We start from the raw sequence: 16,873 nt of genomic DNA, 5'->3' as shown, positions 1-16,873 counted from the left end.
CTTTTCAACATTCACGAATGACTCAGTTCATGTTAGAATTGATGCTTTCCTTGCACAATGTTTCTTGTAAGTGCCATCTAACAATACTTGTGGAAATGGCTTCCAAGGGGCCAATGCATCTACAGCCTGTTGAACATGGTTTCACAATGTGATTATTGCAACTGCCCTAGAGACCCTCCACCAGTATCCTACATGTATCTGTATAAACAGCAACAACTTTCATCTATGATCAACATAGGAATAGCTAATAAATATTAAAACTATTAAACTATAGATTAAAATGCAGACCTCTCATAGAATTGAGTGATGTCATTTTGGTACATTCACCATTATTAATTGTACTTTATTTAATAAAGAAATACATTTCCCCTTGCAAAGATAGCAATTGCAAGTGTACAAATAAGACCACAGACCTCTGTTCATGATGCTAAATCTTCCAACTTTTAACCAGCAGCAAACTGATTCATCTGCAAATGGTTCATGGCACCACGAATAAAGACTATCAAAGGTCACAGAACAGGTTTGTTGACAACAATCTCATAAATATGCTAAGGAAAACCTCAACATTTCTAACCCTAAAATGTTTAAAAGTTGCTCTCACCGGCAATCCCTCAACTAAATAGGGTAACAGGTCATTATAAAATTGAGTGTCACACTGAAAATTTGCTTCAACATTTTTGAAAAAAAAAAAAAAAAAAAAAACTAAGTTGTATTTGATTTTCATCCCTCTTGGGCTCAGTAAACCAACATCCAATTTTATCACAGATTCCTAAATCTATCATCTAGCTTCTGTGAGCCTGAAGGTTGACAGTCAGTAGTATATTACTTTATGAACAAATGGAGCCAAGTATCTTTTTAACCATAGTAATGTCTAAGTAGTCAAAATGCAAACCATGTGGTTCCCCTCCAGACCACCCGAAGCTTATGATACAGTGTGAGAACTGTTTGCATCAGATATCATACGTCCATCTGTGTACCTCAGGTGTCTGAAACTAAAAAAGGGGTTCTTCGTATTTTGATAAAAATGTACTCAAATATTTCATAACATTTTTATTGCTTTATATGAATACTGTATTGAAAGCCCAAGCATTCAGTTACACACGAAATTATACAATTATATACCGCTTCACAAAGGCAGTGAACACATTACAGTCTACAAAATCTACTTTACAGAAATTTAAAAATTCTAAATATCAAAAGGTACAGCTGAAGAAACAGGTATAAATTTGGCAGCCAGTAATTTTGACAGGGAAGTTGCAGCTTGCATGACTTAAATACGTGGATTTGAAAATATTGAGTTTAGAATAGTAACCATTGTGCTTTGTTGATCTGAAAAATAGAACACTGGCCGTCGAAGAAGCATGTTCAAAAATATTAATTCACTTCTAAATGTTATACAAATCATGGTGGTTTCTGTGTACCTCTAAAGCTTTAGTCATTTTAGCTCAGGTACATTACTGAAATAGTCTATTAATTCTTCCAGTACAGTGATGTTTCACACCAGTGCCATGTGAACATAGGATAATTTAGAAAAAGCTGTAATGTTCACAATGTTCAGAAAAGCAATTGAACGTTATGGGACCTGCAGGCTCTTCTGAGGTGGTTTCAGGTCAGGCTCCTAAGCACTCATTCTACAAACAGTAAGCTAATGCTTGAATGCAACTCCCAAGATAAAGCACATTTTCTCATAAATAGTGAAGTCTTTTTTCCTCAGGCACCTTAGAAGTATACAAAAGAATTTAGTTTGTACAGATCTCTTGGAATGTGTTTAACCTAGCATTCCAACAGAAAAGATTTTCAGGGTTTCACAGGGGCCAGATTGCATCTCCATTACCCAGAAAAGAAAATGTCTTCTGAAAGAAGTGAAGTCAGTCATTACCAATAAAAAAGTATCCACTGTATTTATCTCGTATAGAAACAGAAAAATATAACATTCCCCCTTAGGATAATCTATATATGTATATATGACTTAAAGTTCCATTGTACAGTCAAACATAAAAATCTGAAACCACATGAAACCCTATAATTCACATGTTAACATGTTTAAACTATGACCAAAATATGGAAACCACTAGAGACAAGACAAAAATCTTCCTTGAGTATGTATAAACCAAATGTGATCACCCTTAAAAAGTTTTCAAAATTATAATTATCTTCCAGTTTAAAAACTTTATCTAAATTAAAAAAAAAAAAAAAATTCTATACACAAACCACTGATTTGAGTACACCAGTAAAAACCGAACCAAAAAACCAACCAAACAAACAAAACAGGAAAATCAGCAAAAAGCGGGACCCAAAGGAGCCAGTATTCACAGCTCTTCCATGTACAACTCTCTCAGGGTTTAATCTTAAGGTTCTTTAATTTACAGCCTGTTTCTCTTGTAAAACTAAAGGTCCACTTTATTTATTACTTAAAAGTTTTATACAGTGTAAAACCAGAACTGTATGTAAAATACTGCCTCTAAGTGTTTCTATTTAGTTAGTCTTGTTCCATTGGTTCATCTGTGACATCTGTGGCACTGTCATTTTCCATGGATGACTCTGACACACTTTCTCCAGTTTTGCTGGAGGGGGACCCCCCTGATTCTTGTGTGTCCCGGCAGTCAGAACCACTGCGCACAGCCCCTGTACTTTCACTCCTTTCCACATGGGCATCTTTCTGAGTTGGAGATGGATTAGAATCCTCCATCTGATTACTCTCCTCTGAAGTCTCTTCATTCACAGCTAAGGTGTCATCAGGTTCTTTTTCTTGATTTTTTCTTTCTGGGATCATCTCTTTTGGTGACATAAAAGATTCTAGAAATAAGCAGATGTTGTAGTTAATTTTTATTTTCAAAATACACCCAGTCAAGTTCCATGATTCCTGCTACCTACCGCTCGTGTCTCCTCACACTTGTTGGAAAGCACACAGATGGGACAAGAGCCCAACACCAGCATGATGAGGAACCCCAGTGCATGCACATGGAGGTTGGGGGAAGAAGAGGGCATCTCTCCCCCCCCTTTCTCACCTTCTTCCTCCTCTTCCTCCTCTTCCTCATCCTCTTCTATACAGTGCTGCCTGGTCCGACCTTCTCTGTCCTTCTCTGTAGGGGAAGATGCTGTTTGCGCTTCCTCTGCCCTAACTGAAGCGCCTTCACTGGACACTGTTTGGCTAGCTGTCTCTCGAACTTCACCTTCTTTGTCAAACCTTAGTCTTTTCACCTCATGCTCATCTTCTGCAGCATCTTCATCTGGATGTTTATTTTTAACAGGGCTCACTGAAGAAACTTCTGATTCGGCCGCTGGAGAATCACTGCACATAGTTTTTGAAGTGTCATTAATAAGATTTCTCTCATAATCTATATTCTCACCTCTAAGTTTAAATACTTAGCAAACAGTGCACTACCAAATTAAATAAATCTGTGCCAAGAAAACACCAGCAAACAATTCCAAAGCAATCTGAGCTGTTTCATGAATATTCATGAATACTTGGCAAGTTTTATGACCTTTCTGGGAAATTCTAGAAAATCTTGTCTACCCTCACTTTCAGCTGTACTGATGCAGCCCAGAAGCCATAACTCTTTCAGCCACTTGAAGGCCTGCTGTCCCTCAGGACAGTAAATAGGTCATCCCACAGGACTCATGGGAAGCTCCAGGACCCACAGGGCACCAAATTGAGAACACCTCAAAGAACATGCATCGAGTTTCCCTTATACTTTGAATCCCTGCTAGATGACATCATGCCTAACGCAAGTAAATACTATGGGCACAGGGGACAAAGTCTATACCTAACAAGCACAAATGCCAATTTTTGCCTCAACTGCTTTTGATTTTTTACTGGTTCAATCTTCCAAACCCATAGGTGGAGCCAATTAAATAAATAAGGTCCATTGTAACTTGTGAATAGCAAATAGTGCTAAAAAGCATTAACAGTGTTAAATTTCTATGCATGTCTCTCTCTCTTTAAATATAAAACACACAAACCTGTGGGCTTTCTCTTCACTTTGCTGCAGCTCTGACTCTTTGCTATCTGTGCTCTCAGGCAAACCATTTGTTGTCAAGGGGGCTGACAAAGAAAGCTTTGGTCGATTAAGTGGCCTGGGTGTTCCAGGCCCATTTATATTAGACCTATAATGAGATAAATGAACATCATTTTCCACTTTTAGAAAAAAAAAGTAAAATATAGAAATAAAAAATAAAAATGATTTAAATTTTTAAAAAAGATTTATGTATACAATGTTCTGTCTGCATGTACACCTGCACATCAGAAGATAACATGAGATCTCATTATAGATGGTTGTGAGCCACCAGGTGGTTGCTGGGAATTGAACCCAGGACCTTTAGAAGAGTAGACAGTGCTCTTAACCTCTGAGCCATCTCTGCAGCCCCTTAAATTTTTATATATCTCAATCACCTCTTCTAAAGCACACATCACTAATTCTGGCTTTCAGATCTGTGTCTTACTCTAATTAGCAAAGGTAGACTGGTATACTGTCCAACATGTTATGTATTTCTTGTATCCAATTTAAAAGAAAAAAAGTATACTGAGCCTGATAACTCTCAAACTACCAAAACACAGATACTCTGGAGGGTTTAAAACAAAACAAAAAACAACCAGACAGTGGTAGTGCACGCCTTTAATCCCAGCACTCAGGAGGCAGACACAGGTGGATCTCTGTGAGTTCCAGGCCAGCTGGTCTACAGAGCTCACTCTGTAGGTCAGGACAGACAAGGATACACAGAGAAACCCTGTCTTGAAAAACTAAAAACAAAACAAACAAACAAACAAACAAACACACACACACACACCCAAAAACAAAAATAAAATAAAAAAACCACAAGATCCCGCAGTATCCTCACCTGTCAGTATAGTTCGGTGAGTTTCCAGGAAACATAACACCATTCATTCTGCTTAAACTATTAGAATTGTTCTTCCTATAATAAAAGAAAACATTTCAGATGAACATGGTGGTACATGACTTTAATCCCAACATTGGAAGGCAGAGGCAAGTGGAGCTCTGTGAGTTCCAGAACTATATAGCAAGTTCCAAGACAGGCAGGGCCACAGAGAAGTAAAGCAGTGAAAGAAGGAGCAGCAGGAAGGAGGGCTGATGAATGGCTCACTAATTTTGGTAAGAATCTTTGTGTAGGTCTGGAGAGATGACTCAGCAGGTAAGAACACAAGCTGCTCTTCCAGAGGACCTGGGTTCCGTTCCCAGCACATACATGGTGACTTATAATCACCCATAACTCCTGTTCAGAATTGCTGATGCTCACTTCTCAACTCCACGGCATGTACAAAGTATATACTTAAAGGCAAAAAAAATCTCACACACAAAAGAAGCAAAATAAACAGTTTTAAAAAGACTCTAAGCTGGACTCAGTAGCTCACACCTGTAATCCCAGCACTCAGAGAAGCAGAGGGCAGGCAGATCTCTTGAGTTCGAGGCTAGACTGATCTACAAAGTATATCCAAAACACCCAAGGCTACATGGAGAATCATGGAGAATCCCTGTCTCAAGATCATCATCATCATCATCATCTGGGTCTAAAAGGTCTTTTATAACAACACAGTTGTCAAATTCATACATATTAGCACACACTCACACTTGAGTACAGGTTGAAAACAAACTTTCAGTCAATGACATTTGCTTTCAAACCTCTTAGACTGTTCTTTGGATGACTTCACATTCATCAGAAAAGCAAAACATTTAAATCAAAAGGAAATCAAATTTGCACCAAGAGATTATGTCAGTATCTGATTTAGCAAGACAGGTAAAGCCAAGAGCTCTAAAAACAAAACTGCCGCTACTGTTTAAAAAACAAATGGCATTTAAGCCAGCTGAAGCAGCAGCCTCTTCTTCCCTACCCTTCCCATGCCCCAGGGCACACACAGTCTGAACGTGCTGGGTTGGGAGTTGGCACACTAGTAAGCCTTCAGCAATTTCTAGGACATCCAAAGAATTATGTGTGTGACCTAAATGTTGATGGTGCCATGGCTGAACAGATGACTGGACCCAAGTCCTTAATTTGGTATAGACATCTTGACAACTAGCAGTACTTGTCCATCCTGGAGAATACCATGAGGTATTTTATTCCAAACCTAACTCCCACTCCTAGAAAAGCATCTAGGTGGCCAGAACTGCAGTAATTCACCAGTCTCTTTGGTTCAAATCTCTCAACTGGAAACACTCTACCTCAGGGACCAGGTGGTGGTAGATTTCACAATAAACTGATGTTATCAGGTTTAGTTACATATAAAATAAATGCAGACTATTTAAAAAAAAACATATTAAGATAATTACAATACAGTAATTATTATCAAAAGCAGAAAAAAATCTCTATACTTACTCTGAAGAAGGACAGACACAGCTAACAACCATCACATTCTGAAACAACAAAAATCGATGACTCAACGAGTGAAAGAAAAGCACAGTAACAAAAGTTTAAGCAGTGAAATTCTCAGAATCACCATCATGGGTAAGCCTCCATTTATTCCAACTGAAAGCAACTGGTTAAAAGTAAAAACCAATAAAACAAAAACTAAAAGCAATATGACTTTAGGAGGGTCTGCCTGCAATGCTCACAGGCTTGCTTTTTTTATTCTAATTTATCTTGTATGCACATGTGTCCAGTCTCAAGTCTCAAGATTGGTCTGATTTCCACTCCCTTCCACCCACCTCACTCCCTTTTATACCTCTGACTGGCCTGCAATTCACTAAGTAGACCAGGCTGTCCAAGAACCCAAAGACCAGTTTGCCTCTGACTCCCAAATGCTGGGATTAAAGGCTTGTACCACCACACCAGGAGGAAGTGTTTTCTTATAGAAAGAACAATTCCAATAATTTATATCAGGTACATTGCATTATGACTCCTGTAAACTCACCATACTGTAGATGAGAATGTTGGTTCTTACTAGTATTGTTTAAAACCGTATTTTGGAACTCAGACAATGTGTACTATATGTAAAAGTACAGACCATTTTATTTTCTATTTTACTATACATGCACAAGGGCCTACACAGACTTGAACGTGGAGGTCCTGAACGTTCTACCTCATTCAATGAGACAGGATCTCTCAATTAAACTCAGTGCTCGATAGCCACTTTGTCTTGTGAATCCCTTTTCAAAGCTGGAATTACTATAAGCAGGTCACCACACCCACCAGCATTTTATGTTGGTTCTAGGGACCTAAACTCTGGTGCTCACAGTTGTGTGGCATCCTTTCACAAATGTGATGGCTTGTGGGCCAAATCCCTAGTCTCTCTTCTCAAACTACTTTGAAATTAAAATATTTAGTCCAAGTGAGATGAGTTTCCTCATCTATAAGTCAATATTCAGCTCAGGGGGAGAGAGAGAGAGAGAGAGACCAATCCCCCTCCTTTGGGGATTACACTAGAAGAGTACTTTTAAGGTCCCTCACAGCCCTACCATCCAAATTTCAAAGGAAATTTTGTTTAAATCATTGGCTCAGACTGTAAAACACTGCAGCATTGATTTGGCAAATGCAGGCAGTAATACCCTGCCCTTCAAAACAAAACACAATTACTTAGAATCCTTAAACTGCAATACTGATGAACACTGCAGTGGCCTGCCCTTCCTAATCTCATTAACAAGTAACATAAAGGCTCAACAAAATGTACAAGTCTGGTAAACCCTAAGAACCACTGAAAACCCCAATAGTAGACTCCTGTTCCAGAGTAAAAGAGCTGATTTTGAAACAACACAATAACAAAAACAAAAGCCAACAACAACAAAAACTTTAAACAAGCAGTGGAATTATGTCTTATGATCAACTACACATGAGATATGGTACACCTTTGTGTACTAAGGCACTTCATTGCCCAGAATACTTTCCTTAGTTATCAGCACCTTTCCACCCATAATCTGAACTGGATCTTCCACATAAATACTTTTACACACAAGTTCCCAAAGTTGTGTGCTTCTGAATTTCAGAATCCCACTAGTGAAATTTACAATGTACCGCTAACACTAATGTCTCTCTGGTGGGCTTTGGTTTGTTGTTGTTTGGTTTTCTTTTTTAACACTTACTGAAGAAATCAAAATAAAAATTAAAATTAAACAAATAAGCAGCTTAGCTCTAACTTAAAATAGTGATTGCCTGGGACCTCCTGGATCCTTCTCTTGCCCCCACTTATAAACTTCTTTCTCTGAAACACAGAATGAAACTTAGAAAGCAATATAATTCAATAAATGGTCTATGAAACAACTCTTGCCAGTGCTCTTTTCTGGGACCTATGAGATCTCACTTTAGTTCTTATGACAGAATACATACCTTTTCTACTCCTCTGAGAAATTTGTCTGTTCCTGTATAATTTCTTCTTGGATCTGTTAGCAATTCACATAGTCGTTGAATAGTAAAAGGGATACTGCAAAATAATAATTTTATAATATGAGGCCATTAGTGCGAGAAGTTAGGAACAGCGCTTTACTGTGAGAGCTTTGCAGAGTTACTGTGTGTTAAGTGGATATACAAAGCAAAAAAAAAAAAGGAATATAGAAAACAAAATGCTTCTAAACTCACTCCAGAAAAAAACTACAATATTCTAAATTCTGACCATTCAATTTGAACTTTATGAGATAAGACAATAATTGTCATTTACAAAGAGAAAGTTTCTTTAAGCATTTTTTGCACCCAAACATTTTACTGAACTTCATAAACATTTTGTTACCAGATAGAGTATGGCAAATTAGTCTAACACATTACTACAATTTTATATATGCATACACATTTACTTTACTATTTTGGCAAGAACTTTGGGGTTAGCTGTATCAAACACTTTTGCCAGAATGCAGTTTTCCCTTAATCACAGCAAATCCAAAAGACTGAAAGTCTTGAAACAAAACTGGGAATAGTCATTTTACAAGGAGTTTGGAGGAAATGAGAAAAATGGCTCAACAGTTAAAGGCACTGGCTGTTCTTCCAGAGGGACAGGTTTGATTCTCAGGACCCACAAAGCAGCTCACAAGTTTCTGTAACTCTAGTCCCAGGGCATCCAACAACAATGTCTGGTTTCTGTGGAAAGCAGGCACACACAGGGTACTAGACATACACTCAGGCAAAACCACCATACATATGGAAATAAATTTTTAAAAAAAGATTTTGAGCTCACAAGATTATCAGCCATCGTCAGAACTACAGCTGATTGCAGTATGAGCACTGAACAACAAATACTGGAAAGATGCACAAAGTACACCTTTGGGTCTCAGGGTTTCCCATTAAAATCTATTTATGCAGAGAATTGTAAAGCATCAAATTTACATAAAACATCCAATGTCTTCATTTTCATAGAATAGTCTACTCTACAAGCAATGCAACTAGTGTGATAATGCCACACCTTGAACCCAATTTCTCTAACTTCAAAGCCTATACTTTTTTGGCCGTACCACACACACTCAACAGAAATCATAGTAGTTTCTTACTGGATAAACTACTCTTAAGAGACAAGGTCTTACTTTTGAAGATCAGGCTGACCTCAGATTCCGCATGTCCAGGGCTATGATTAAGGACATGTGCCACTACACTCAGCAAAGCTCCCACTCTTGGCACCGATGCTATTCTTGTACGGCATCAGCGGAGGATTTAGAAAATGTTCAAAGGAAATGTTCTTAATAAAACAAATGTTTTCTGATTTAAATCCAAGGCTCCTCAGCACCTGGGAGGCAGAGGCTGGCAGATCTCTGTGAGATCGAGGCCAGCCTGGTCTACAGAGTGAGTTCCAGGACAGCTAGAACTGTTACACAGAGAAACCCTGTCTCACAAACAAACAAACCAAGGATCTATCTTTATTCAATCAGCAGTCAAACCTAAAAGTTGTTCTGCCAAAGAATGTAAAATGAAAGATACAGCATTTGCCTAACATATCCAGAAGCAAAACCCACAAAACAATGCAAAGTATAGCAGAGTCAGCCCGAGTACAAAGCTAAGCAGATGACCATAAAATCAGATAACAAATAGAAAACACCAAAATAACAGTAACAGATATATAAATCAACAGAACAAACAGACCCAGACGTCTGCATGTATTATAGTCACTCCATACTTGACAAAGATGCCCCAAAAAATTCACAATGAATAGAAAGACAGCATCTTCAACAAATGGTGCCAGGGAAACTGGATGCCCACATGTAGATGACTGAAATTAAGCCCATTAACTATTATTCTGATCCAAAATCATATCCAAATGGACCAATGACTTCGATATGAAGCCCGAAATGCTGAAACCACTAGGAGAAAGCCTAAGTCTACAAGATAGGGGTGTAGCTAAAGACTTTCATTCAGGAATTATGGCTGGCAAGTGATAAATGGAACATCATAATACTAAAGAGCCTTGATATCACAAAAGAAACAATCAATCCAGTGAAAAGGAAGCCCACAGAGCAGGAGAGAATCCTTGTCAGCTGTACATCTGATGGAGAATTAATATCCAGAATATTGAATTTTTTGAAACCCTTAAAACAAAAACCAACCAAAAGAACCTCCAAAGAATGAAGGAAAAATTTTAATTTAAAAATGGGCTACTGAGGGCTGAAGAGATAGATGGTTAAGAGCACTGACTCTCTTCCAGAGGTCCTGAGTTCAATTCCTAGCAACCACATGGTGGATCACAACCATCTATAACGAGATCTGGTGCCCTCTTCTTGCATGCAGGTGTACATACAGACAGAACACTGTAAAAATTAAAAGGGAAGGTGGCTATTGAGCCAGGCATGGTGGTGCATGCCTTTAATCCCAGCAGAGGCAGGTGGATCTCTATGAGTTCAAGGACAGCCTGGTCTATACAGCTACACAGAGAAACCCTGTCTTGAAAAACTAAAAAGAAGAAATGTTTTTAAAAGTGCTCAATATCTTTAGCAGTCAGGGAAATGCAAATTAAAACAACTTTTAAGTTTTTATCTTACTCCTGTCAGAGTAGCTAAGATCAAGAAAACAACTAACAAACGCTGGCATGAATGTGCGGAAAGGGTTGGTGAGATTGCTATTCTCTATGGAAATCAGTGTGGAGAAATCTCAGAAGCTCAAAGTAGACTGCCATACGATCCAGCTACACCACTTCCTTAGCCATGCCCAGAGGATTCAACATCTTACTGTGGATACTACATGTTCACTGCTGCTCTACTAACAATATCGAGGAAATGAAAACCACCAACTGATGTCCTTCCACTGATAAATGGAGAGCAAAGGTGAGGTAGGAACACACAATGGAGTCTGTAAAGAAAAATTAAATCATTACCTTTGCAGCTAAATAGAACTAGAAAAAATGATACTGCATGAACTAATACAGATCAAGAAAGACAAATGTGCCAGGTGTGGTGGCGCACCCCTTTAATCCCAGCACTCAGGAGGCAGAGGCAGGTGAATCTCTGAGTTCAAGGCCAGCCTGCTCTACAAAGCGAGTCCAGGACAGCCAGGGGTACACAGAGAAACCCTGTCTCAAAAAAAAAAAAAAAAAAAAGAGAGAGAGAAAGAAAAGAAAAGAAACTGTTATACATTATCTCTTATTTATGGATCTACTGGACCTGAATCCTCAAATATGAGTATATAAGGTAGAATAATTGCAGAAACCAGGAAGGTAAAAGGGGGGCCCTGAAGTGTGGTGAAAAGGAGCTCTGGAGAGGGGCATGGTAGGTCACTGGTGTCATGAAAAAGGAAAGAGTTGGGGTGGATATGGACATCATGGCTTTAACACTGGGGGTGAGGGGGGGGGGGTGGGGTGGGGTGGACTATACAGAAGGAGGGAATAAACACTAAGAGGGATAAATAACACTAAGAAGGCTTGAAGGAGACATGAAATCATTTTTTACTTAAAATTACATGTAATCATGTAAATGTATTACACGCACGCGCAATTACATCACACAGAGTGATAATGTTCTCCAAGAGCCATAAAGCCAGCAAAAAACCCCAGTGCCAAGAATGGAAAACCTTCCTTTAGTTGCTAGTTAGGGGAATTTAAGAGACTCTCTCAACATTATAAGCCATTACCCTTGGTTGTCTAACAGAATGTGAGGGTAGTAAGACACTATTGCTGAAGAGACCATGCACACTCCAGACACAGGGCGTGGGAGAATAGACAGAATTGACCTGGAAGCCTCCTTCCCAAGGACTAGCGTGAAGTATCCAAAAGTGTTAACTGTGAAGGGAGAGGAGCAGTCCTGACAGTCCTACCCAACTATAAACCCTACAAACAACAACCTAGCCCACAAGACATCTCCAATGGCTGAATAATGGCACTTTCCCATTGGGGCTAACTAATAGCTGTTCAACTAACTGGGCTTAAGGCTGACTAACTAAAGAGGAGGGAATTCATGCTTGTTACTATAAACCTAGTCAACTACCCATAGATGATCAAGGTTATGGACTCTGAGGAGAACCTTCTATTGCCATGTTTCTAAACCAGCATAATTTCTAACTGCATTCTACTTATTTTTATACCCACATTTAAGTGTATATGTGGCTCTCATCCTTACCAGAGAAGCTTCTTTTCTGACAGCAGATGGAAACCATTTCAGAAATCTACAAATATTCAAAATACAAAATCCACAACTGATACATCTACAACACAACTTTTATACCTAAGGCTCAGGCGCATTGCACAGGAGAGGGTAGAAAGACTCTATGAGCCAGAGAACAAGATGCCTGCTGCTGAACAGTATCTTCTAGACATAACAGGGAAGCTGCAACACTAAGCTCCAACAGTACTGCTGTTCAAACAAGACCTGCATAATGACAACATCAGTTAATGTGCCGATATGGAAGGAGGAAACCACACAAGACCCTCCCCGAGATGAAGAGCCACAGGCCCAGTGGTTAAGGGCATTTACTGCTCTTGCAGAGGAGCTGCATTTTGACCGTAGGATGCTCCTGCACGAGTGTGGTGCACAAACCTACTCTGCGACACACACACACAAAATAAACAAAAAGAAAATAGTTACAGGTTATAAGTAGATACTAAAAAAAGAGTATCAGTGTTCTCCAGTAATGAAATGTTATCTAATCCCAAGTGATTAGTCCTAAACACACACATATAGGAACACTAAATCACCTCAGTATGCTACACAGACACACACACACACACACACGATCAAGAGTTTGAGGGGCCACAGAAAGGGTGGGTGGGAAGTATGTAAATGTAGCAGTTATGTACAAACTTTAAAAAAAAAAAACCCAAAGAGTCATTCACTTTTATGTAACTTAAATATCTATCAAAAACTGAACACAACCTGGGTGTGGTGGGACATACTTTAAAAGCTCTCAAGAGGAAGGCAGGTGGATCTGAGTTCCAGACCAGCCAGATATACATAGTGAGCCAATAGTAAGCTGCTGTTACATCCTTAGAGTCCCAAACCCTGACTGAGAGCACTGAGGGAATAAAGAAAGGACATACATAAAGACACACCGACACAGAAAAGCTATGATCTTATGGTCTGTGTTCAGTATGTCTATTAGTTACAGGGAAACAAGGAGCCGATTTAACCCCAGTAGGAACAGTGTCTGTAGGAGAGATGTCTTCAGGTCATAAACATCCATCTAGGAGAGAAAGCCACCATGGACATTTTCTGGACATACTGTCAAGATTTACCAGAGGAACGCTGTACCACTCCCATGGCTCCCTGTCATGTCAAACACATTCATTCAAAGTCTCACTTGCTCCATACATGATGTTGTCTTAAATAAAAGCTGAAAAGGTTCCAAATTTTATTCTCTTATACAATTCAGAAACACAAGTCTAAGAACGGCATTTTTACTTGAAGCAGTATATTCTTTCTATACCAAGGCTTAGCAGTTAAATGAACAATGAGCCCCTTTCAATGTTGACAAAAAAGCCCCAAGGTTAAAAGTACATTAATGCTTGGATCAGCCCACATCTCCAAATCAATCTGCAGTATGTCAAAGCCTTTAACCAAATTAATCGATTCGATGAGTGCCTATAGTACTCTAAATTCTTATTTTATATGTCTATCAATTATGTATCAAAATACCAACAAAACTCAACAAACACAGAGAAGTCGAGCTGGTACTATATAGAGTTTTAACCCAAATGAAATAGTGTTCATGATACTGGAAAATATTCTGCACCCTGCCAAAAAAGAAAGGTTAAAAACAAACCCTGCTACAAACCCTTCAACTTACAATGGTGATTTACTCAAAAGATATACTTGTGCATTAGCGGCACACAGCTTGCAGGAATAACCAACCAATACCTGACTAGATTTAAGGCCCGCTCCGTGAGACTGAACCCATACCTGAGATGGGTTTGGGTGGCCAAGAACCTGAGACAATCTTAGATAGGAGAAAACCAAATACCACTCTTCTGCTAAAGGAACATAGCAATAAAATTACTCCTAAAAGGCCAGGTGTGGTGGCACACGTCTTTAATCCCAGCACTCAGGAGGCAGCGGCAGGCAGATTACTTTGAGTTCGAGGCCAACCTGGTCTACAAAGTGAGTCCAGGACAGCCAAGGCTACACAGAGAAACCTTGTCTCAAAAAAACAAAATACCTATCTGACTGATAGATCAGTCAGTGCCATGCTCAGCCATCATCAGAGAAGCTTCCTCCTGCAACAGATCAAAGAAATACAGAGTCCCACAGCCAGACAATGTGCAGAGAGAAACACTCAGCAGCCCTAAACAGGGCGTCTATTAAATCTCTCATTTCAGAGTTCAGGGAACTCTGCAGAAGAGGAGGTGGAAAGAGTATAAAAGCCAGATAGGATGGAAGACACCAAGGAAACAAGGTATCTAAACACAGCATATGGACTTACAGAAGACTCTGGCAGCATATACAGGGCCTGTACCAGATCCAGTCCTGAGCTGAGAGAAGTGGCATACACCCTGATCCCTAACCAAAAGCAATCTCCAATTGATAACCACTTACAAACAAAAAATTAGTTTTCTCCAGGGAGTCTTATTGGAGAAACAAACCAAGGGTAGGCCCCCATGCCCAGCAGAAGTCAACACAACATGAACCCAATGGCATCTTTGGAAGTTGTTTCATAATGTTGTGTCTGAGCATTAAAACAAACAAACAAACAAAAAAGAAAAACAAGCCCTTTGCATATATATTATGGTTTCTGGTTTTGTGTTTTAATGAGATTAACGGGTGAATGTATGTGTCTCTACATTTATGGGTTTCTTGTCCCTTTTCTTGTTTTATTTTTATCTTTTCTAAAATATTATTATTCCTTATATGCTTACTTGTTTTCTTAGGAGAAACCAAAGGGAAAAGGTATTGATAGGGATGGGAAGCAGTAATCAGAATATATTGTACAAAAAAATATCTACTTTCAATAAAAGAAAATAATTTAAAATAAAGAAGTGGACAACTTGCAATTCAAAGAGCAAAATTCTACATAGTCAAAATTTACTAAAAGTATTTAAAAGATAGTATGTGTTAAGATACTATGAGGCATTTAATTTACAATTTTTAAAAACTAAAAGCACAGCAATACAATAAAACGAACAGAACAAGGCTAGAAAGATGGCTCAGCAGTTAAGAGCACTAGCTGAGTTGGCAGAGGACCTGAGACTGATTTCCAGCACCAACATGGTAGCTCTTAAATGCCTGCAACTCCAGTCCGAGGGGATCTGATGCTTTATTCTGGCTTCCAAGAGCACCATGCAAACTCATGATGCAGACACATACACAAACAAAATATCCATACAAAAAAGAAAAAGAAAAAAACTGCAAAAATTTAAGAGAAATAAACAGCAATTAATAAAAACGCCTACTGGCACATGAAAAAATAATTCCATTTAGTTTACAAAAGTACAAGCTGACACCTCAAATGTAGACACTAAAGATGAACACAAAACCCTGAAAAGGCATACACAGAAATATACAAAACTATAGTAACTTAGTTACTACACAGAAACACAAATGAACATTTTATGACAGGGCTAAGATGTAGCACAGTGGTAAAATGCTAGCCTAGAATTTGCAAAGGGCTTCATTTCAATCTGTGGCAACACACACGCATATACACACACAAACACCACAAAAAGGGAGCAACCCATTTAAGTGTAATGCGCTCTTGCCTAGAGCAACAAATCAGCAAAAGATGGCCTGTACAATATGCATTCCAAACAAGCATGGTTGACAGTATTGCTCCCCTCACTTCACTTGGAAAAAGAAAAAAGAGCCCACTTACTTTCATAGAGAAAATGGTATATTAACAGCCACTTACATATTAGAAAACAGAACCAAAGAAGAAAACACTTTTTCTTTTCTTTTTGAATTAAAAAATAAATAAATAAATAAACCCTGTGTAGTCCTGGACTCACGTTGTTGAGCAGGCTGACCTCGAACTCCTGAGTGCTGGGATTAACCATGCTTGGCTTTAAGAAAAAAGATTTCGTGTGTCTGTCTGTCTTTCTCTGTTAGTGTGGGTGTGTACATGAGGGCACATGTTGGTGGAAGCCAGGAGGCATTTAATCCTCTGGAGCTTCGGTTGCAGGTGGTTATCAACTCTAGCCTCTGGAAGAGCTGCACACTCTTTAACAGCTGAACCATGTCTCAAGCCCCTCTCCTCCTTCATGTTTTTAAGGTAGATCTCACTATGTAGCACAGGTTGTTTGGCACGCAGTCTGAAATCATCCTGCCACAGACTTCTGAGTGCTAGAACAACGCAAGTAATGAGCCATCACAACACACCAGGCTATACATGTACTTACTGATTACTAAGGTATCAAAACCTTTGTAAAATGAAAATACAACTAGCACTGAACGTTCAATTCTGTATATATTTCTGATATTTGGGGATCTTTTTAAAAAGAATAAAGATATATCACTTTTATCAAAAACATCTATTAAATATAAGAAAAGTATACTAGAAAGTAGTCCCTCAACTGATGAACAGGGCTGGGGTGATG

General features: G+C 38.8%; 1 protein-coding gene across 2 annotated transcripts in view; it reads right to left on the bottom strand.

The window, feature by feature from the left end:
• Nucleotides 1–697: 697 nt before the first annotated feature.
• The window catches only part of Ppp4r2 (protein phosphatase 4 regulatory subunit 2), a 43,592-nt gene continuing 27,416 nt past the window's right edge, over nucleotides 698–16,873 (bottom strand). For both annotated transcript variants that reach the window (XM_051154997.1, XM_051154998.1), the window contains 6 exons: nucleotides 8,275–8,368; nucleotides 6,331–6,368; nucleotides 4,840–4,914; nucleotides 3,964–4,107; nucleotides 3,009–3,292; nucleotides 698–2,796 (listed from right to left, as the gene is read on the bottom strand). In XM_051154997.1, the coding sequence (XP_051010954.1) occupies nucleotides 2,480–2,796; nucleotides 3,009–3,292; nucleotides 3,964–4,107; nucleotides 4,840–4,914; nucleotides 6,331–6,368; nucleotides 8,275–8,368 (952 nt within the window). In that variant the 3' untranslated portion in view covers nucleotides 698–2,479. The remainder of the gene's footprint in view (nucleotides 2,797–3,008; nucleotides 3,293–3,963; nucleotides 4,108–4,839; nucleotides 4,915–6,330; nucleotides 6,369–8,274; nucleotides 8,369–16,873) is intronic.

The sequence above is a fragment of the Acomys russatus genome, chromosome 13 (genome assembly GCF_903995435.1).
Source record: "Acomys russatus chromosome 13, mAcoRus1.1, whole genome shotgun sequence".
In the NCBI taxonomy this organism is placed as follows: Eukaryota; Metazoa; Chordata; class Mammalia; order Rodentia; family Muridae; genus Acomys; species Acomys russatus.
This window is presented reverse-complemented; position numbering and strand designations above follow the sequence as displayed.